Raw genomic sequence first — 19,975 nt, 5'->3', positions numbered from 1 at the left:
CTGAGGATGGTGGGTCTACCCGACTGGGCGTGCGTGACCACCCGGTCCATGGCAGCCAGTAGGGGTGTCGAGAGGGTCCTGGAGCCTGAGGGAGAGGTCCAGGAACCGGCCTTAGGGAGAAGGCGCAGGAGGCGCGGGAAACCGGCCCCCGAAGTTCCCACGGCCCAGGAGGAAGTAGACCCTGAGGGGGATGCTCTGGAGCCTACCGGGGAACAGATTGCCGAACTGGGAGATCTGCCTGAGCTGACCCATTGGCAGCAAGAAGGAGGTCCCTGCAGGGAGGAATTCTGCAGGGAGCAGAAAGAATGCCCTTCTCTCGTGGGTATGCGGCAACAGGCTGCAGACCAGGCCAATGGTGTTCAGGCCAAAACACATTACGTATACTGGGAGAGTGACCTCCTGTATTCCGAGCCTAAGGCTGCTGAACCTGGGTCAGCCCGTGTGCTGGTGGTACCCCAGAAGTTCAGAACCTTCCTACTGGGGCTGGCTCATGATGTGCCGTTAGCAGGACATTTGGGGATGGACAAGACCTATGACAGGCTTGTCACCCACTTTTACTGGCCCCAAATGCACAAGAATTCCGATTCCTACTGCAGAACCTGTCAGACTTGCCAGGCAAGTGGTAAGAGCGGAGGGAAGCACAAGGCTCCTCTGCAACCTTTCCCTGTGGTCGGTACGCCATTCCAACGAGTGGGTATTGACATTGTGGGGCCTCTGGACCCCAAGACAGCCCTGGGCAACAGGTTCATCCTGGTCTTGGTGGACCATGCCACCCGGTACCCTGAAGCCATCCCTCTGAGGACAGTGACGGCCCCCGTGGTGGGACGGGCACTGATGGGAATTTTCTCCCGAGTGGGATTCCCTCTAGAGGTGGTGAGCGACAGGGGGACCAATTTCATATCCACATATATGAAATCCCTGTGGAAGGAGTGTGGGGTAACGTACAAGTTCACCACTCCTTACCATCCCCAAGGAAATGGGTTGGTTGAGAGATTCAACCGAACCCTCAAAGGCATGATCATGGGCCTGGACGGTCCAATGAGGCGTAAGTGGGACGTCCTCTTGCCATGCCTGCTCTTCGCTTACCGAGAGGTGCCACAGAAGTCTCTAGGGTTCAGCCCCTTTGAGCTTCTGTATGGTCACCCGGTAAGAGGACCTCTGAGTTTGGTAAAGGAAGGCTGGGAGCAATCTCCCAGGAAACCTCCCCAGAATGTATATAGTTACATGCTGGCCTTCCGAAACCAGACTCGGCGTTTCAGGCAACTTGCTGAGGCAAATCTGGAAGCCAGCCAGGAGGAGATGAAGCGGTGGTACGACCGGAATGCCACTCTGGTAGAGCTTCAACCTGGACAAAAGGTGTGGGTCTTGGCCCCAGTGGAGCCGTGTGCACTTCAGGATAAGTGGACAGGTCCATTCGAGGTTGTGGAGCGCAAAAGTCCTATCACCTACTTGGTGGACATGCAGACTCCCAGGAACCCTTTGAGGGTCCTACATGTTAACCGCCTTAAGCCCCACTTAGAGAGGACCGAAGTGGGCATGCTGCTGGCCACTGATGATGGAATGGAAGAGGAGACCGAGCCTCTTCCTGACCTCTTAGTGGCCTCGGAGAAAGATGGGTCAGTGGATGGCATTAACCTCTCACCCACCCTGACGCCCGAACAACAGGAAGACTGCCGCCACTTGCTGGGACAATTTTCCGACCGATTCTCCCTGGTTCCTGGTGTCACAGATTGGTGCGTCCATGATGTGGACACAGGAGACAGCTTACCTGTAAAGCACAAGGCTTACAGGGTAACTGACAGGGTCAGAGCTTGCATCAAGGAGGAGGTCTCCAAAATGCTTGCGCTAGGGGTGGTTGAGTCCTCCAGCAGTCCTTGGTCCAGCCCCGTGGTCTTGGTCCCCAAAGCTGCTGCGCCGGGAGCCACACCTGAACTCCGGTTCTGTGTGGACTACAGAGGACTCAATTCAGTAACGAAGACTGACGCGCACCCCATCCCCAGAGCTGATGAGCTCATTGATCGGCTGGGGGCTGCCCGGTTCCTCAGCACGTTTGATTTAACGTCTGGGTACTGGCAGATCGCCTTGACCGATGGGGCCAAAGAGAGGTCCGCATTCTCTACACCAGATGGGCACTTCCAGTTCCGAGTCATGCCATTTGGGATGAAGAATGCCCCTGCCACCTTTCAGAGGTTGGTCAACCAGGTACTGGTTGGGCTGGATGCATTCAGTGCCGCCTACCTGGATGACATCGCAGTGTTCAGTGCCACCTGGCCTGAACACCTGCGCCACCTCTGGGAAGTGTTGATGGCGCTGCGCCGAGCAGGCCTCACGATCAAGGCAAGCAAGTGCCAGATCGGGCAGGGTTCCGTGGTGTACTTGGGACACCAAGTGGGGAGTGGCAAGGTGGCACCCTTGCAACCCAAAATTGAGACCATCCTGGCTTGGGAACCCCCCAAGACGCAGACCGCAGTGAGGGCCTTCCTGGGGCTCACTGGGTACTACAGGAGGTTTGTCAAGGGCTATGGAACGATTGTTGCCCCCTTGACAGAGCTGACTTCCAAGAAGCAGCCCAGGAACGTGATTTGGACTGACACCTGTCAGAAAGCTTTCTACACCCTGAAGACTGCCATGTGCACGGCGCCCGTGCTTTTGGCCCCTGACTTCTCCAAGGGATTCCTAGTGCAGACAGACGCTTCAGAGCATGGTGTAGGGGCTGTTCTTTCACAGATGACTGAGGAGGGCTGGGACCAACCCGTAGCCTTCATCAGTAGGAGGTTACTTCCACGGGAAAGTAGGTGGAGTGCAATTGAGCGAGAAGCATTTGCTGTGGTCTGGGCGCTGAAGAAGCTAAGACCCTACTTGTTTGGGTCTCACTTCCGGGTTCAGACGGACCACAGGCCCCTCAGATGGTTGATGCAAATGAGGGGTGAAAACCCGAAGCTGTTGAGGTGGTCCATCTCCCTACAGGGTATGGACTTTACGGTGGAACACCGTCCTGGTACAGATCACGCCAACGCTGACGGTCTGTCCAGGTATTTCCGCCTTAGTGACGAGGAACCCCCTGGGCAAGGGTAGTTCTCCCCACATTTCAGCTGGAGGGGACACGTGTTAGACCTGGCACCTTGGCGTGAGTTTCCCTTCCACTTTTTGATGGTGTGCCTCGACTGTTTAGCTGGTGTTGTCCGCTCAGGGCACTGCGCCACGGCTAATCCGTGCCGCAGTGCAAGTGCTCCCTAAGTAAAGTGTACCTGTAATTGATGTTCATGATTGGTTTATTGGATTCACTGTCAGTCCCCAGTAAAGTGCACCAGGGGTGCCAGGGCTTGTGAATGCCAATGCTGCTGGTGGGCTTGCAGCGCTGGTTGCGCCACCCACGGAAGCGGCCTTGTAAAGTGTGTCTAGGGTCTGCCACCGCAGACCCTGTGCGCGGTCCCGGACCGTCGCGCTGACTGCGCAAGTGCCCCCACTTGCCAGTCCCTAAACCTTCCCTTACCTACATATTAGCCGCCCCTCTGGTAGGCCCAAGGGCAGGGTGCATTGTAGGCATAAGGTAGGACATGCCCTGATGTGTGTGGCATGTCTTAGTAGTGAATTACAGCCATTTTCGTTCTTCACTATTGAAGGCTACCTGCTCTCCATAGGCCAGAATGGGCTGCCGGGATCACGCCGACGCTGTGACCCCAGTGGACTCAGAGAGCATGGTAGAAGTGTCAAGTTTAGTAGGCCTGAACTCAGGATGATAAAATACTTCTTGTAGTCAAGTCTATTTTAGTATCCTGGGTTTGTAAATACTACTTTTAGAAAGTTAGTATTTACTGACCTGACCATCTCAGTCCGCCTCTGCTGTGTGTATGTGTTCTGCCTGGCAACAGTAAGGAGCAGGGTTGGGGAATCCCCAGAGACAGGTTGGCTGCCAGGTGGTGGGTAGAGAGATTACACCTGGATGGGTGGGAGGAGTACACCGTGACTCTTGAATAGACCTGTGCTCTGCCACCACAAAGCCGGCGCCACCCCCTGTGGGGCGGCTGATGTCTCTGCCCTGCTGCTGAAAGGAAAGAGCAGAGTCACCATAACAAAGTGCTCCAGAACTGGACTGAGCCAGGCCTAGGCCCCCTGGCGCTAAAGAACAAAAGAATCATGGTATAAAAGTAGGAGCCTGGCTCCTAAGAAATCAGAATCCTGTTTACCACAAAGAACCTCTGCCCGACTAGAAGGAGAAGAAGACGCTGGAGGAGCTGGCCTGCTGCTTGCCTTGCTGAGAAAGGAGAGGAAGAGACTTACTGAAAAGACTTTGCTGCTTTGTGCTTTAAACATTCTCCAAGGGCTTGATCTGAGCTTGCCCCCTGAACTGAACCCCAGGACCAGTGGGTTCTCTGTGCTTTTGCTCGTCCTCCAATTCGAGCCGTGTGGGCATCCCGCTGGAAAAGAGACTGCGCCCCTCATCGCCCCTCCTAGGGCCGTGACACTCAGAAGCTCGCCTGCCTCAAACCCGTGAGAGCCCCGCTCCGTCCCGAGCCGCTCTCTGTCCCCGGGCCAGGCCGCCTGCATCCCTGTCACCGCCTGCTACTGGAGCGCGCTGACCGCGCTATCACCCCTCCCGCCGGAAGCCGTCCGACGACTGTGATCTACGCCGGGTCATCCAGCTGCACTAACCGTGCCCTGCGACCCCGCTTCGCTATCCCCGGACATCTCAGGCCGCGCCGCCCCCGCTGTGGAGACCCTCCTGCACCGCCGTGCTAAAGGGTCGCTGGCCGCGCCTGCCTACGTGCCCACACCTGCTGATTGAGGACCCAAGAACACTTCCCAAGCTGAGAGTCGCACCGACCTGTGCCGACTCTCCACATCACGAAAGAAGTTCCAGTATCGGGCTCGGGGCCCGCAACGCCTTATTTCCCCGTTCACAGGAGCCGATCTCTGTGAGTACTGGAAACTACAAGTAACATTTGCGAGAGACTACAAAGTATCCATTTGAAGCTACGAACAACGAACATTTGCCTGCTTTACAACTTGGTGGCATAGCGAAAACGTTATTGGTCTTGTGATAAGTCTGCTGAGATATATATACCTATTTTTACATAAAGAAGCGTATTTTTATATATATCCAAGTCTGGTGTCCGTTTCTGGGGGGATTGATGTATTTACTGTGTGTATGATTGGAAGTGCTTAACCAACAACGCCTGAGGAATCGCCTTGGCTGCTCACGCCACGCACCTAGAGGGTGAGCAAGGGTCATTCGCGAGGGGTTATCCTGCGCCCTGACGTGGAGGAGAGGGTTCCTGCTTGACACAAGGGCAACCTTGCGCCAACCAGAGATCCCCGACTCTAACAATGATTATGCCACAACATGGTGACATATTGTTTGATAGTTAGGCTGTTGTAACATAAGTTAGTTTACAGACCAGCAAGAGCCAGTATCTCACTGTACCATAGATACCAACATTATGGACATCTATGAAATGTGACACATGTTATTGTGTTCTCCATTTTCAAATGGCCTTCTCTCCAGCTCTATGAGGCCATCTGTTGAACGGGGTTCAAAGATCAAAACTGCTATGGATTGAGGGTTTAATATTGCCTGCTGATAACAGAGAAAAACAACGTTGCTTTAATTGATGGATCGATTAGCACAATTATTTGCTTGTGTATATGGGTATGCTTTCTATCAGGTTATTAACTAAGAACAAAATGTAAAATGTAAAAAAAAATGTTATTTTAATATTATGTTTTGTTGTGGAAATCTTATGTAAGATGTTACTTACTTCAAAAGGAGAAAACCGACCCAAATTCATATTTCCATGAAGAAAACTTGCTGTGTGTTGTCACTTCCCTGTTCACGGCTGGAACAGACACCACATCTTCCACCCTCCGCTGGGGGTGCTTGCTAATGATGAAATACCCAGACATTCAGAGTGAGTATGGCGTGACTCATAATTTGTTAACATATTTTTTGGAGCTATTTCCTGAGCATAAAATGTTGTAGTTTCATTGGATGAATGTAGGAAACAATGAATATATGAATAAATGAATGAATTAAATACTTATTAAGCACAAACATATACCAGGGAAACATCGTGATGCTAGAAGACTGAGAGAATAAAAGAAGAAGCAAAATAATAGTAGTATTTTATAAATTATTAGGGACTTATGTTAACAGGTAGATCACGATTGTCTTTATATTTAGACAAAAAGATATGTTTTTATTTTCGCATGTGAAAGCTGTCGGAAGCTGGCTCTCAAAATATAGTGAACTAGAAAGAAGTATACTTAACAGAGACATACAAAACCATAAAAAGTTATACTAAACCAGTCTGAAGCCCATCACTCACTGTGTTTGAGGACATAGATGCCCCGTCGAGTATCATGCCGAGGTGCAGGGGTCTGCGGCTCCCTGACATAGCAGGTAACACACACCAGTGGGATTTTGAGTGAGGATCCACTCCAACCACTGGTTTAGTATACCTATTTATGGTTGTGTATGTCTCTGTTAAGTATTGAGAGACATACTTCACATTTTTGGTCCTGAAGAAAGCCACAACACCTCTACAGAGGGTATGAGGCTGAAACATGTCGGCCATCCCCTCACTATGACAGGTTTAATCCACTCCTGATATAGACTTCATTCTTAATCTTAACCCTGGGATGCCCTAATAAAGTTTCTGGTATTCTTTGCAGTTAGTTTTAACTCACATTCCCCTTCACAAATCTTCGCACTACCTCCAGAACACCCTACTCATCTATAGGTTTTAGTATACCTCTCATCTCATACTTAAAACATCACTGAGCTCCTCCCTCTCAGTGAGGGGGTTGTAGCCCGCTTTGTGACCGGTTCGCATTGGTAGGAGATTACCCTATGATGAAGCATGCCATCCTCAGGTGGGTGAGGGAAACCATCCTCTAAAAGGGACACTCCTGCACTCCTCTTTTATTTTTGATCAGACCCAGGGGCCTTTTCGTGTTATATGACTTTTTCGATTGGGAGTCATCTGCTGCTGGTCTTTAAATCTCTTCAGGCCCCTTTTTGTGTGATGGAAGCATTTGTTCTACTCATTGAGGCAATAAATGAGACACACACTCAAAGAATAAATCCAAGACCAATTTAGAAAAATAACACTTTTTGCAAGCGGTAAGAACTGTGTTTCTTATAAATTATCAAAATTCGGAAATAGTTCACATTTGTGTGCAATTAGGTACAATGGATTCCTATGGGAGGAGAAAGTAGAAATGCAAAGAAAATCAGGCAGACTGTTCTAGGGGTTCACCTTCTCAGTTCGGCGGGTTAGCAAGCCACAATGCAATGTTTTTCCAGCGGTTTATCAGGAGAGTCCTGGATTCGGCCTGGAGCACGGTGCTGAAGGCGTTGGTAGCTGGTGCGGTTCAAAGAAGCGGGCCACCTAGAAACAAGCTATAGAGGGCGACTTGTAGGCAAGTCCGACAGCTCCTAAGTGGGGGCTTAGGTTATACAGGCCTTAGCAGCACGCGAGCACAGCTGGTTCATTGTTACAAATTTCAGGCGTGCTGGATGCAGAGTAGGTATGTTGGTCGGACACTATACACAAAGGTGGTCTTCGGGGTCAGAAGCAGACAGCAGGCAGGGACAATTTCAGGACTACTGGGCCACTCACGGAGTGGGTCTCAGGGCTGCTGATTTCCCTCAATGGGTGCTTGCTTCCGGGGCAGTTGAAGTCCCAATCTGGACTCTTTGTGATTGGTCTTGGAGCAGGGTTCTGGTACAATGGGGATTGGTCCAATGAGCTGCAAGTCCATGGACCAGACTCTGCGGTTTTTGGTGCCTACAGACTGCAGGGGAGCTGCTCCTCTACTCCAAGGGAGTTCTTGGAAATTGGCAAAGGCTGGTCGTCCTCTGGGGTTCTTAGAGGCCACACAGTAGCAGGACGAGACAGTTCCCCTTATTTGTCTAGTCATGAAGCAGCAGGCAGTGGTTTGCGTCAAATCTCTGTAGCAGGGTCTCAGTTCTCGGGATCAGCAGCTCTTCTTAGTCCTGTTCTTCTTTAGGTCCATTGAATATGAAGTTCTGGGTCGATGGGTGCCACCTAAATACTCAATTTAGGGGCATTAAGGGAAGTACCAGGTGGTAGCCAATGGGCTACTTATATTAGAAGGACTGCACCCTCTATATGACCACTTCCTGTGGAAAGTAAGCATAACCCTGACCCTAATAGACTAAATCTCTCCAACCCAAGATGGATTATTTGGAAAAGTAGGGGTCCGCATTAGCTACCCCACCTTAGGGATGGTGCTGGCTAGGTGTGGGCCCACCTCCTAATGTAACACATGTTCTCACCTGTCCTCCTGTCATAAAGTGGGGTCTGGACAGGGTGGTTGGAATCTTCCACTAACTGGAGAGGCCTGGGTTGCATTTCAAAGGTTTAGGGGCCTTTGAAGCTTCCCGCCTAAGAAGGCAGATCCTGCTTTCACCCGAGGAGGCCAGAAACATGTCTAGTGATGGTAGGTTGGCTGTGACCAGTCGACAACCACACTAGTAGTCGTAAGGTTATCAGGCGGCACCTCTGAGGTGCCCTCTGTGTGTGTTTGCTCATATATCCAACACTGGTATCAGTGCAGGTTAATTAACACAAGATGTTTGGTACCAAACATCTTGGGGTACAGTTAAGTTATCATGGAGCTGGGGGCTTCGTAATGATGAGTGTCCAGCCCATGTACTCAGTATGGGTTCGCTGTTCATTTACAATGTCTAAGAATGGACTTTGACATTGTAGGGTCACATTAGCTCAGGCAAATATGTTCACACATGGGACTTAGGTGCCGATTACGATTTTGTGCGGTAAGCCTCCGAATGACAGTCGGATTCCCCTTAACCGTGTCAGAACCTATCCACCTGACTCGGTTGGAAACAATTCCGATACTAGCTGTCAGAAGGGAAACAATTCGGTCATTCCAAAATAGTTCCGACCGGCCCTCGGAGAATCTGAGTCAGCTGGAGCCAATTCATACAGTTCTATGGACAGTGTTTCCGACCGACCAATTATGATGTCGGATTCTTACAGCCTTTCCGAGTCGGACTGTCCGATATGAAAAGGCTGTCGGAAAGTGACTTTGGGGGCCCCTAGCATGCCCCCCTTCATCCTGAGGCCTCTGGTTGGGAGCTGTGGATGTACACAAGGGACCTCGTTGTAAAATCATGTTCAGTGTGGCAGGCAGCATGGGGTGCCCATGACAGGGTACAAGGTTATCCACAGACACCCCTTTTCCCCATCGGAGCCTGTGTTGTCTGTCGGAACACAGGCTCCCATTGAAGTCAATGGGAGTCCTTCCGAATGGTGTTTGGACGCATCATAATCGGTCATGCGGAACCGCTGATCGTGAATCGGTCAGAACCGAATCTGACATGTAGCAGGGCGCAAAGTGTCCACGCTACATCGTAATCAGCCCCATAGTGTGCCCTACCTTTGGGCTATGAGGCCTGTTATAGTGATGTCTTACCTATATCTCATGCATTGTCTTTGGGCATGGCACACAGGGATGTGCACCATGTCATCTTTTCGGTTTTGTTTGCACCAAGACACCCAGCCTACAATGGAAGTTTGCATGACCTTGGTGATGAGTCCCGAGGATGGCACAATTCGTGCTGCAGCCCTAGTGGACCCTCTTCAGTCCCAATGCCCTAGGTACCAGGGGTACCAATTACTAGGGACTTATAAGGGGACTAAAGTTGTGTCAATTGTCGAACAATGGTACATTTTTGGGAAAGACCTCTCGCACTGGGGACCTGATTAGCAGGGACCTAGTGCATTTCACATGCAAATCACGTCAGGTATCAGGTAAAAAGTGGGGGTGACCCTTTAAAAAAGGGGCTCTTTCCAACACTCTGTAATCTGCAGTTGGTTGCAGGGCGCTTGGTTGGTAGTTGGATCCATGCCTTGAAGGTTTGATCTTAAAAAGACTTTCCACCTGGTCTGGGTTTTTGGAACAGAGGAATAATTGCTGAAGAGTATATTTGGTAACGTAGGCAATGAGAGCAGGGACATCGGAACCATTTATTGATTTATGGGCTACATATAAAGTTTTCAAAAATGAGCTTTCACCAGAAGCACCTGTTTACAGATATTTGGGGCCCCCTTCTTCGTGGGGCAGAATGACGGATCGCCAGTCCCTCTGGCCCCAGTCAATTGGACATTCCTTGGGGGTTGTTTTTTTCTTTTTTGACTACTGATTGCTTGTTGGGGTTAAACAGCCTTTATGTCTGCTGGTTTGTGTAGGCCCTCCCTCCTCCCCCTTGTCCCCCTTCTTCCCTTTCTGGCTGCCCCACTGCTCCTGTGCTGTCACTTGACACCTCACTTTCTTTAACATTTTCAACTTCCTCTCTGCTTCCCCTTCCCCCCCTGCGCTGCTAGCTTTCCTCTATGGATGATCCAATCAGGAGTTTGTCTTTCTTTCCCCCTGAGTGTGCCCTCTCATCCTTTTGCCCACTAGCTTCCATTTCCTTTGTAAAGCCTTTTCTTTTTTTTTGTTTTTGGTTCCTGGGTTTTGCCGACCTATTCCCAATTGCATTGCTTGCATGCTTCCCCCCTTCATTGTTATCATTGGTAATCATTGGATGTTTCATGACGTTTCGTGTTACGGAGCCTGTCTGGCATTCAGGGAAGGGGGGGGACAGGGAGGTTGCCCATTTTGTTGTTGATTTGGTTTGTTATTTATCTTCTCATATTCTTTTCCTTCTTCTCTGTCACCTGACTGTGAATGAAGTAGTGTACTTGTACTTCCCATTGTGTGCGATTCCTGTTTTTGCAACTCGATAAAAAGATTTAAACACAAAATACCCTTTGCTCAACTTGAAGCCAGTGCAAATTATGCCTGATTTTAGTGATGTGTTCAAAGGTACACATTACAAGAGCTAGCCTTACAGCTGTATTCTGGACCAATTGTAGCCTACACAAAAGAATTTCAGGCAAGCCCAGATAGGATAGTCAATCTAGGATTGGACGGATAACTCAACTACCGTATCCCAAAATTAAAACAGGATTTCTCTGAGACTTTTTCTGAGCATTTTAATTTGGTAGGACCATGCAGGCACTTCAGCTTTTTTTGTGTCTTCAAAGACAAGTCTTTGACCATTTTAAGGCCTACGGGTCTCATTTATGAGGTTTTCACGTTGGGCACCACTTCAAGGAATCTTGCTGCACTGCCCTACATCAAAACAGAAATGCAGGAATGTGATGTATGTATGGGACACGGTGCATTCCTGTCCTTTTCCACAGCGCCGGCAAAAAATGGGCTGCCAATGGGTTGAGGGGCTGATTGATTTTGTGCAGGAAGGGCGATTTCTCGTAAATCTGGAGATGTGTCAGTTTCCATGGGTGTTGCAGTGGCACACTCACAGTACCATCTGAGGAACTGTGCTTTCATGCAGTTCTCAGTGTGAAAGGGGCACATATTTATAAGGCCATGAAAAAACATGTAAAGTGGCTTTATGTGGCCTTATGAATATGCTGTGGCACATTGCGCTACTGGAACGTCCAAACAGTGACGTTCTGGTGGCGCAAAAGTGTCGTTAGGGCCTCAAAAATGAGGCCCTCGTGGCAGAGGCCCCGCAGCAATGGCGGGGGTTGCACACTCATGGTGGGATCTCCGCGATGAGAAACTGCAAAGCGTAGGTCCCGTCATGAGTGATGGCCCAGACATAAATGCCCTTTGCGAATCAGGCCTTGAATATCGTTAGCATATGTTATTAATTTTCCCTTATCCAATGGTTGTGTAAGACTGGCACTTAGGTACAACAAGTTCAAAAGCAGACAGCAATCTGCTACCTCGTAGTGATACTACAAGAAGAAGAAATTGCATTCATGCATCCATGTGAAGTGCTCCGGACGTTAAAATGTTTGTCTGGAACACCCCATTCCTGTGGTTATAAAATAGATATTTCATCCAGACAGATAAGGTGGGCCAGGTGCCAGTCATGAGACAGCTACTGTTTTGAATCAGGAAATTTGCCTTCTGGGGGAATAGAACTATCTTGGGTTGTTGGGTAATATGCTCTGGCTAAAGTCAAAGATATTTTGCTACAGTCAAAGAACTTATACTTAAATTGTGACCACAAATCATTGTGTGAATGCAGTAGACTATAAACTACTGGTATCTACTTACATTACTACATAATCCATAGAAATGTACTTTGTGAAACCACATTTTGTGAGCTCCACTGTGCATTACTTTGTTTGAAGTACATAGGTTAGGGCCCAATGTATCAAAGGTCTTACCTAATATGTGTCTATGGGGACATGAGGTGCTAGATAAGAGGATTATTTTATTCTATTTATTTATTTATTTCTTTTAAGAGTTTTTGTAGAATGCTCAAACACTTGTATACAGAGACTCTTGGCAAAATATGCAGTGAGTGATGGCAATCGAGATAGATCCTCAAAGTGGCATAATTATACTGAATACAATAAAACTAGTCTCTAAAAGGGAATAAGATGGGTAGACATTTACACGTTCTCCTGCGCATACTTTTCCATTTTTTTCTATTTACAAATAATCTCAGTAGCAGGTCTAGAAAGTGGCAAAGTTATGTCACTATTTACAAGGGCTACCATTCTCCTTGCGTGGAGATCCTCATATTCGAGAACTCTGCACAGAGATTAAGAAACCCCCTGTGCAAAAGCACACTTTTTCTTTTCTCTTTTCTTTGTGTATTTTTTCACCATGAACAAAGCCCTTATCCAACAAATCTGAAGGTGAACTGTTTCCTTTCCCATTCTGGAAGGGGATTAACACTAGTCTTTGGCAGCAGTAAATCTTTAAGCATTTCCAGGATGGGAAGATGTCAGAGAGAAGTCTGGGAATCAACCAATCAATCAGGGATTTGTAAAGCACACTACTCACCCGAGAGGGTCTCAAGGGGGTGGGGAGAGAGGGGTACGAGCAGCTCCATCCTAACCAAAGAGCCAGGTATTGAGGCTCTTCCTTAAAGCTTGCAACGTGGGGGTTTGTTTGATGCTGGGGGAAGTTAGTTCCAGGTCTTGGCTGCGATGTAGGAGAAAGATCTTCCCCCTGCTCTGGCTCTGCAGATGCGTGAGATTTCGGCCAGGACAAGTTCGGCAGAGCAGAGGCTTCTCTTGGGTGCGTAGCAGGTGAGTCTTTCGTTGAGGTATTGGGATCCGATGTTGTGGAGGGATTTGTAGGCATGAGTGAAGAGCTTAAAGGTCGCTCTCTTTTTGACAGGGAGCTAGTGGAGTTCTGTGGGTGCTGGGTGATGTGGTCTTGTGGGATGCCGAGACCAGTCTGGCAGCAGCGTTCTGGATGGTCTGGAGTTTGAGGAGTAGAGATTTGTTTATTCTGGCATGGAGGGTGTTTCTGTAGTCGAGTCTGCTAGTTATGAGTGTATGGGTGATGATATTTCTGGATTCAGGGGGGATCAATTTGAATGTCTTGCGAATGATGTGGAGGGTAGTGAAGCACGCGGAAGATACGGCGTTGATCTGTCGGTTCATGGTGAGGGAGGTGTCAAGTATGGTGCCGAGGTTGTAAGCATGGTCTGTGCGTGGGGGGGGGGGGTTGCAGAGGGTGGTGGGCCACCGGGTGTCCCATGCGGAGGGGACAAGGACGAGGATTTATGTTTTTCTGAGTTGAGCTTTAGGCAGCTGTTGCTCATCCTGGAGTCTTTCATTCCTTCCTGGAAGCTGTGTCTGGTGGTGTCAGGTTCATTGGTGATGGAGAGGATGAGCTCGGTGTCGTCGGCGTAAGATACTGTGCTGAGTCCGTGTTTTCTGATGATGGTGGCGAGGGGGCCCATGTAGATGTTGAAGAGCATGGGGCTGAGTAAGGATCCTTGGGGTACTCCGCAGCTGATCTCTGTGAGTTCGGAGAGGAGGAGCGGGAGTCTAATACTTTGGGTTCGGCCTGTGAGGAAAGAGGGGATCTTGCCAAGGGCGCTTCCTTGTATGCCGGCGTCGTGGAGTCTGTCGGTTAGTGTGTGGTAGGAGACGGTGTTGAAGGCCACTGAGAGGTCTAGAAGGATGAGAGCAGCCGCGTGGCCCTGGTCGAGGAGGGTGCGGATGTCGACTGTGGCAGCTAGGAGGGCGGGCTCTGTTCTGTGGTTGCTGCAGAATCCAGATTGGGAGGAGTCGAGGACCGAGTTGGCTTCTATGAAGTTGGTGAGCTGGCTGTTGACGATCTTCTCTGTGGCTTTGGCAGTGAAGGGGAGGAGAGAGATGGGTCTGTTCTTGAGGTCCGTCGGGTGTGTGGTGGGCTTCTTGAGGAGGGGCTTGACTTATGCGTGTTTTCTGCTGCCGGGGAATGTGCCTGTTTCGAGGAAGCAGTTGATGGTACGTCGTAGTTCGGATTGTATGGAGGAGGTGGCTCTATGGAAGATGAGTGGTGGGCAGGGGTCAGTGGAGGGGCCCCTGAGTGTATGCTTCTCATGGTCATGGCTGTGTCTTCTGTGGTGACAGTGGTCCATGCGGTGATGGTAGGCTGGGTTGTGTTGAAGGTTGAAGGAATGAACCAGTGCTTAGGTTCTGCTCATCAAAGTTGTCGTAGAGAGTCCTGATCTTGAGATAGAAGTAGGAGCTGAGCTTGTTGCAGAGGTCCCGGGAGGGAGGGACGTTGGAGGACTTGCTGGGGGTATTGTAAATTGTTGTATGATGCTGAAGAGTTCCTTAGCTGGAGTTGGTGAGGATTCTCTTCTAGATGAAATTCTTCTTCGTGGTTCTGATGATTTGGTGGTCGTCTGTCATGGCGATCCTGTAGGCGGAGTGTGGTTTGGGGGTTTTGCTCTTCCGCCAGGCTTTTTCGAGTAGTCGGTAAGTGTGCTTGGATTCTCGGAGGTCGTGGTGAACCAGCTGGCTTTCATGGTGTGTTTTCTGTCAGAGTTCTGGAAGGGGGCGAATGTGTCTTTGCAGTCAGTGATCCATCTATGGAGTGCGTTGGCCGCATAGTTGGTGTCGGTTGTGGTGGGAGGGGGAGTGCAGTTGAGGGCGGAGTTGAGTTGCTCCTCTGAGATTTTTTCATGCTCATGCGTGGGGGTGAGGTGTGGCTTTGTGTGCGGTGTGTTTCAAAAAGGAGAAGTGGACGCAATAGTGGTACATCCAGAGGGGTTGCGTGTTGTGGCTGAAGCGAATGTTGTGTCCTCCAGCGAAGATGAGGTTGAGGGTGTCTCCTGCCTTGTGGGTGGGGGAGGTGAAGAGCTGTCTCAGTTCGATGTTGGTGAGGTTGTCCAGGAGGGTAGAGAAGTTGGGGTAGCTGGGGTTGTCGAGGTGGAAATTCAGGTCTCCGAGGAATATGTAGTCCATGGATACGAGGGCATGGGACGTGATGAGGTCTGTGATGATAGTGGTGAGCGTGGCGTGTAGTCCAGGAGGTCTGTAGGGGAGGGTGCCATGTAGAGTCGTTCTGGGGTTGATCTGGATCTGAAAATGGAGGTGTTCCATAGGGGACGAGGAGTCGTTTCTGCAGGATGTGGTGAGTCGGAGGGACATTTTGTGTACGAATGCCCACAAATGTACACATTTATGGGCATTCTCAAACCTCCAAGGCAAATCATACCTTGAAACACCCACTTCCAAGCTCTTGAGTGGGATTTACAACTGCAGATATTGCCACACTTGAAGAACAGAAAACTACCAAAGTAAATGAATTTTCACTTGACAGGAATGCTTTCTGATTCTAAACTTACATTTTTGTTTGGATTTAATTTTGTAAATAGATCCCAATGTAGCCTTCCCTCCCTTACTCTTCCATTCAATCTTTTCATATTACCCTCAACTGATTTCTCTATATTGTACAACATGACACAAAACAAGTATTAGAATGTAACCATTGTTTTTAGGAAAATCTCCATTGCTTCTTCTCACTGTCACTGTCTCAGTTCAAATCACTATTCCGTAGGAAGGGGCACAGTTAGTGCCTTTGAAAGTGGTATTGAAATTGCCTCTGGCTTACTCATTGTGACTGTGACCTAGATTTCGTTGAAGATGCAGGTCCGATTGGAGCATGTTGTAGTCCTGCACAAAGAAGTGAAATAAATAAGAGCAACTAGTGTCAATTGTTAAAAATAGCTTTGGGTCCTGTAGGTTGAACCACAATGCAATATCCACGGGAATGTGGCTTGACCTACATTCCACAAGGCCAAAAGTGGAATGTGGTTCAAGAAAAAGCCTTGTCTGTATTGGTCACTTGAAAATGTTGAACTTGTACCACAAAGTCATCAAGATAGTTGGTATTTCTTTGTCGGAAAATTTTGACCACGCCAAAAATCAACCCACCTGCCTGAGGTCAGGTCTTAATGCAGGGTTAATGGACGGCATTTTGAAATCTGTCCTGGCTTACGGTTGGTGCTGCATACTGTAGTTAATTTGGAGGTTCAACATTGCAAAGGAAGGATTAGAAAGACCAATTTCTGGTTCACTTCTTCAGCGCTTATTCTAATGAAAGCAACCCATTTACTTTGGAATTTCAATGGTCACCACAAACCCTGTTGTTCCAGGACCTTTTCAGTTTTGCAGCATGGAGTTCCTGAATTGGGCTCCTCCTGTAGGCATTCTCCCAGCAGATAAAGAAATATCCTTAAGGATCATGTCAGGCATTTGGCACCCTATTTTGTGAGCAGGTGTGTTGGATACAGTGAGATTTCACTGTGATCACTCAGTAGGAAAAAACGTTTTTCCTAGAGACCCCTCGCCCACCAGGGTTGCTCCTTGGTGGCATGCTTCATCATTGGGGTTTATCCCAATCCTCTATGGATTGAGGCGTGCTACAACTTAGTGATTATGCAGGAACACCTATTGGTGTGTTAAATAATAATGATAGTAAAGGGGGGAGTGGAAAAGAGAGTTAAAAATACCTGACTAGTTGGACAAATGTTTTATTCCCGCCCCTAGTCAGTAAGGTTAAAATCAGGGGTTATGACTGAAGGCACGGACTTTTATGAGTCTGTTTGCTTCAGAAATAAGCAGCCAACATGTTTCGAACCATTCCCCTATTGGTTGTTCTTCATGACTTCCTGGGAACCTAGTTCCAATAGTAGCACTCCTCTAGATCCTCTGATAAGGAAACACAGGGTCGCATGCCATGCACATGCACCTAATATACATACGGTTACAAATGAGTTGTCCCATATATTTAGGATGCTATACTATTGCGCATGCGGTCTCCAGGGAATCGTGTAGGCAAATAAGGCGAGGACCGCCTTGATGAAGGTTTGACTACAGGCCCCTCATCCCTGGCACAGACCATGATGCAATAGTATAGTGTCCTGAATATACGGGACGACTAATTTGTAACCTTATGTATCTCAGTTCTTATAGTGACTTCTTCAGTTTCTGAGCCAACACCTCACAAGATGCTTGAAGCCTGATTCGCCTCTGAAACGGAGAATCTACTTGCCATCTCAGCCTGGTTTGATTCTGACACAGTGAACCTGCTAGTCATCTCATCTTTAAGAGCAAGTAGTATTACTGCCAGTGAGCGTTTCATGGTATCCGGGGCGAAACAATCATCTGTGAAATTAATGACATTCTGCTGGACTTTCTGATTGCCTTGTGTTGCCAGGACTGTGTATCTATTAGAGAGGCTTACTGCGGGATGGATAGAAGATAAGGGACCTTCCAAACTCTCAACTAGGTCCTTCAAGGGGTCCTGTGGCCTTGTCCCCTTCATGTTACTCTGTGAGGTACTAAGCATACCTTTTGACCCTGTAGTTGTCCCATCTGAAGGCTTACTTATGTGGATGACTGGAGGGCTCTGTAGGCTGTGCGAACCCACCGAGGGGCTAACATGATCAGCGTCTTTTTTGGGGTCACTAATCGTTAAGATTGACGAAGACATAACCTTGTAATACGTTTTCAGTAAAGGAGTTATTTTTACTTTTAGAGGCGATGGCTTTTTACCCCTACCCCTGCCCTTGCCAGCCTCTTTTCCCTTCATGACAGTATCGTGGTCCGTTGCACCTCCTTTCCGCTTACTCTGCTTTGCAGACACTCATACTTCAGAGACAGGGGGAGAGACTCGTGAGGACAAAAAGGCTGTATGATATCAATGTTAGAGGAGTAGTGGGCAGCTCTGGCATGGAGCGTGTACCTGCCGACTTTGGGAGGTGAAATACCCACTTACACAGCATCACTTATCTCCATGCAATTGAGGAGTACCTCTCCCTCCACAGGTGGCTGGGAGATTACAAATGCCCTCTTATAGTGAGAGGGGGAGACACTGCCAATAGAACTATCCAGAAATGATGCATCCCCCCTTACCTTTCCTCCAGACAACAGTACTACCGTCCTCGGCCAAGAAAATGGAGCTCAGACTCCCTACCTTGGGGCCAAACTCTACCACCTCTTCTGCTTCTGACCCAGAGCTTCTGTAGACGCCAGAGCTGGTGCTGACCCTGCCTCCAGTGATCCGGAGCTGAAAGCAGGCGGTATCTTGGCGCTTTCACTCGCTCGCCGCTTCCTCCCACTGCCAGTCTCCGAACACTGTCGGGTCGTTGTGGGAGTCCGGTGCCATACGATCGTCGAGGCTGGAAGGGGGGGACTCACCGCCCAGAGCTGCCCCCCAAGGTAAAAAGGAGGGCGGGGTTTTTTAACATATACAAAAGAATCCCAGGGCTCCATCAGCAGGACCCATTAAAAAAAAAACCTGCGTGAGCGGGACCACGGTCATTTAGCTGACGGCCGCCATGTTCCTCTGTCCAATAGGTTCCAGTGCTCTCACATCTGTCCAATAGGTTCCAGTGCTCTCACATCATGCTATTGGACCCCGAGATCATCTGAGCCATTAAATCATCTTCCCTAGACTATTTTCTAATAAATATTGGTTCGACGACTATGGATTTCGTCTGGGATGCCTTTAAGGCTAATCTGAGGAGTAGACTACATGGCCTAATATGTTCCAAGAATAGGGCTGAGGCCCGGGAGCTACATACCATCGAGGGGAAAATCCTGCAGTTAGAGGCGGAGAGGAATCGACTCAGCTATGGGAGTCCAGGAAGGTTGGCGCGAGTCCAGGGCGACCTGGAAGGTGCTAGGCAGGAGTATAGGGATAGACTGGATCAGAAGTGCAGAGGTCAATGGCGCACCACAAACATGCAGAATTTCGAGTATGGCGAGAAGGCAGGCGCCCTACTGGCCTGGAAAGCTAGAGTCGACCGCGCAAAAAATAATATCAATGAATTGATCATAAACAATAATGGAGATAGGTCTAGTAGTTTAGAGGACATGCAAGCCTGCCTACTCTCCCTCTTCTCGGATCTCTATAAAGAGGATTTGGTTTCTTCCCTCGAGTGTATACAAACTTGGCTGAGAGGGAAATCTCTGTCAACTCTAATGGACGATAGCCGCAATATCCTTGACGACCCTATCACCCTAGAAGAGATTAAAGACCAAATAAAGAAATGAAAAAAATAACAAAGCAGCAGGAATGGATGCACTCCCTAATGAAGTTTACAAACACTTATCAGATAAATTGGCCCCGGCACTGGCTACCATGTTTAATTCCGTGTATCGCCCAACTGGCCATGTCCCCAGGTCGTGGAAGGAAGCAACCATTGTATTGATCCTGAAACCAGGAAAGGATCCCCTGAAAGCGGACTCCTATCGTCCAATCTCCCTGCTGAACTCCGATTATAAGATCTTTATGGTTATTATGGTGGGGAGATTGGCTAAACTGATCCCCAGCCTGGTTAACATCGATCAGAAGGGCTTTGTAACAGGGATGTCCTAGGGGCTATGGGCTTTGGTCCCATTTTTATTCAAACCCCGAGAAAGTGTTATCAGGGATCCTCTGTAAGGATCTTGTTGAATGGTATGCTGACCTCCAGTTTCAATATCCTGAGGGGAACAAAACAGGGCTGTCCCATTTCCCCTCTGTTGTTTAATATCTATATAGATCCATTAGCGCAAGCTATTAGATTGGATGACTCAATCCCCCCATTTAAATACCAACTTTATCAATCTAAGTTAGCCCTTTACACTGATGATTCAATGTTATACACTAGTAATCCGGG

General features: G+C 48.8%; 1 protein-coding gene across 1 annotated transcript in view; it reads left to right on the top strand.

Moving 5' to 3' along the window:
* The window catches only part of LOC146816624 (cytochrome P450 2K1-like), a 220,796-nt gene that overhangs the window by 137,200 nt on the left and 63,621 nt on the right, over positions 1 to 19,975 (top strand). The window contains exon 6 of the mRNA XM_085610499.1: positions 5,768 to 5,909. Coding sequence (XP_085466625.1) covers positions 5,768 to 5,909 — 142 coding nt within the window. The remainder of the gene's footprint in view (positions 1 to 5,767; positions 5,910 to 19,975) is intronic.

The sequence above is a fragment of the Triturus cristatus genome, chromosome 6 (genome assembly GCF_964204655.1).
Source record: "Triturus cristatus chromosome 6, aTriCri1.1, whole genome shotgun sequence".
In the NCBI taxonomy this organism is placed as follows: Eukaryota; Metazoa; Chordata; class Amphibia; order Caudata; family Salamandridae; genus Triturus; species Triturus cristatus.
Note: the sequence above shows the minus strand (reverse complement) of the source record. Positions and strands in the feature narration are given on the sequence as shown.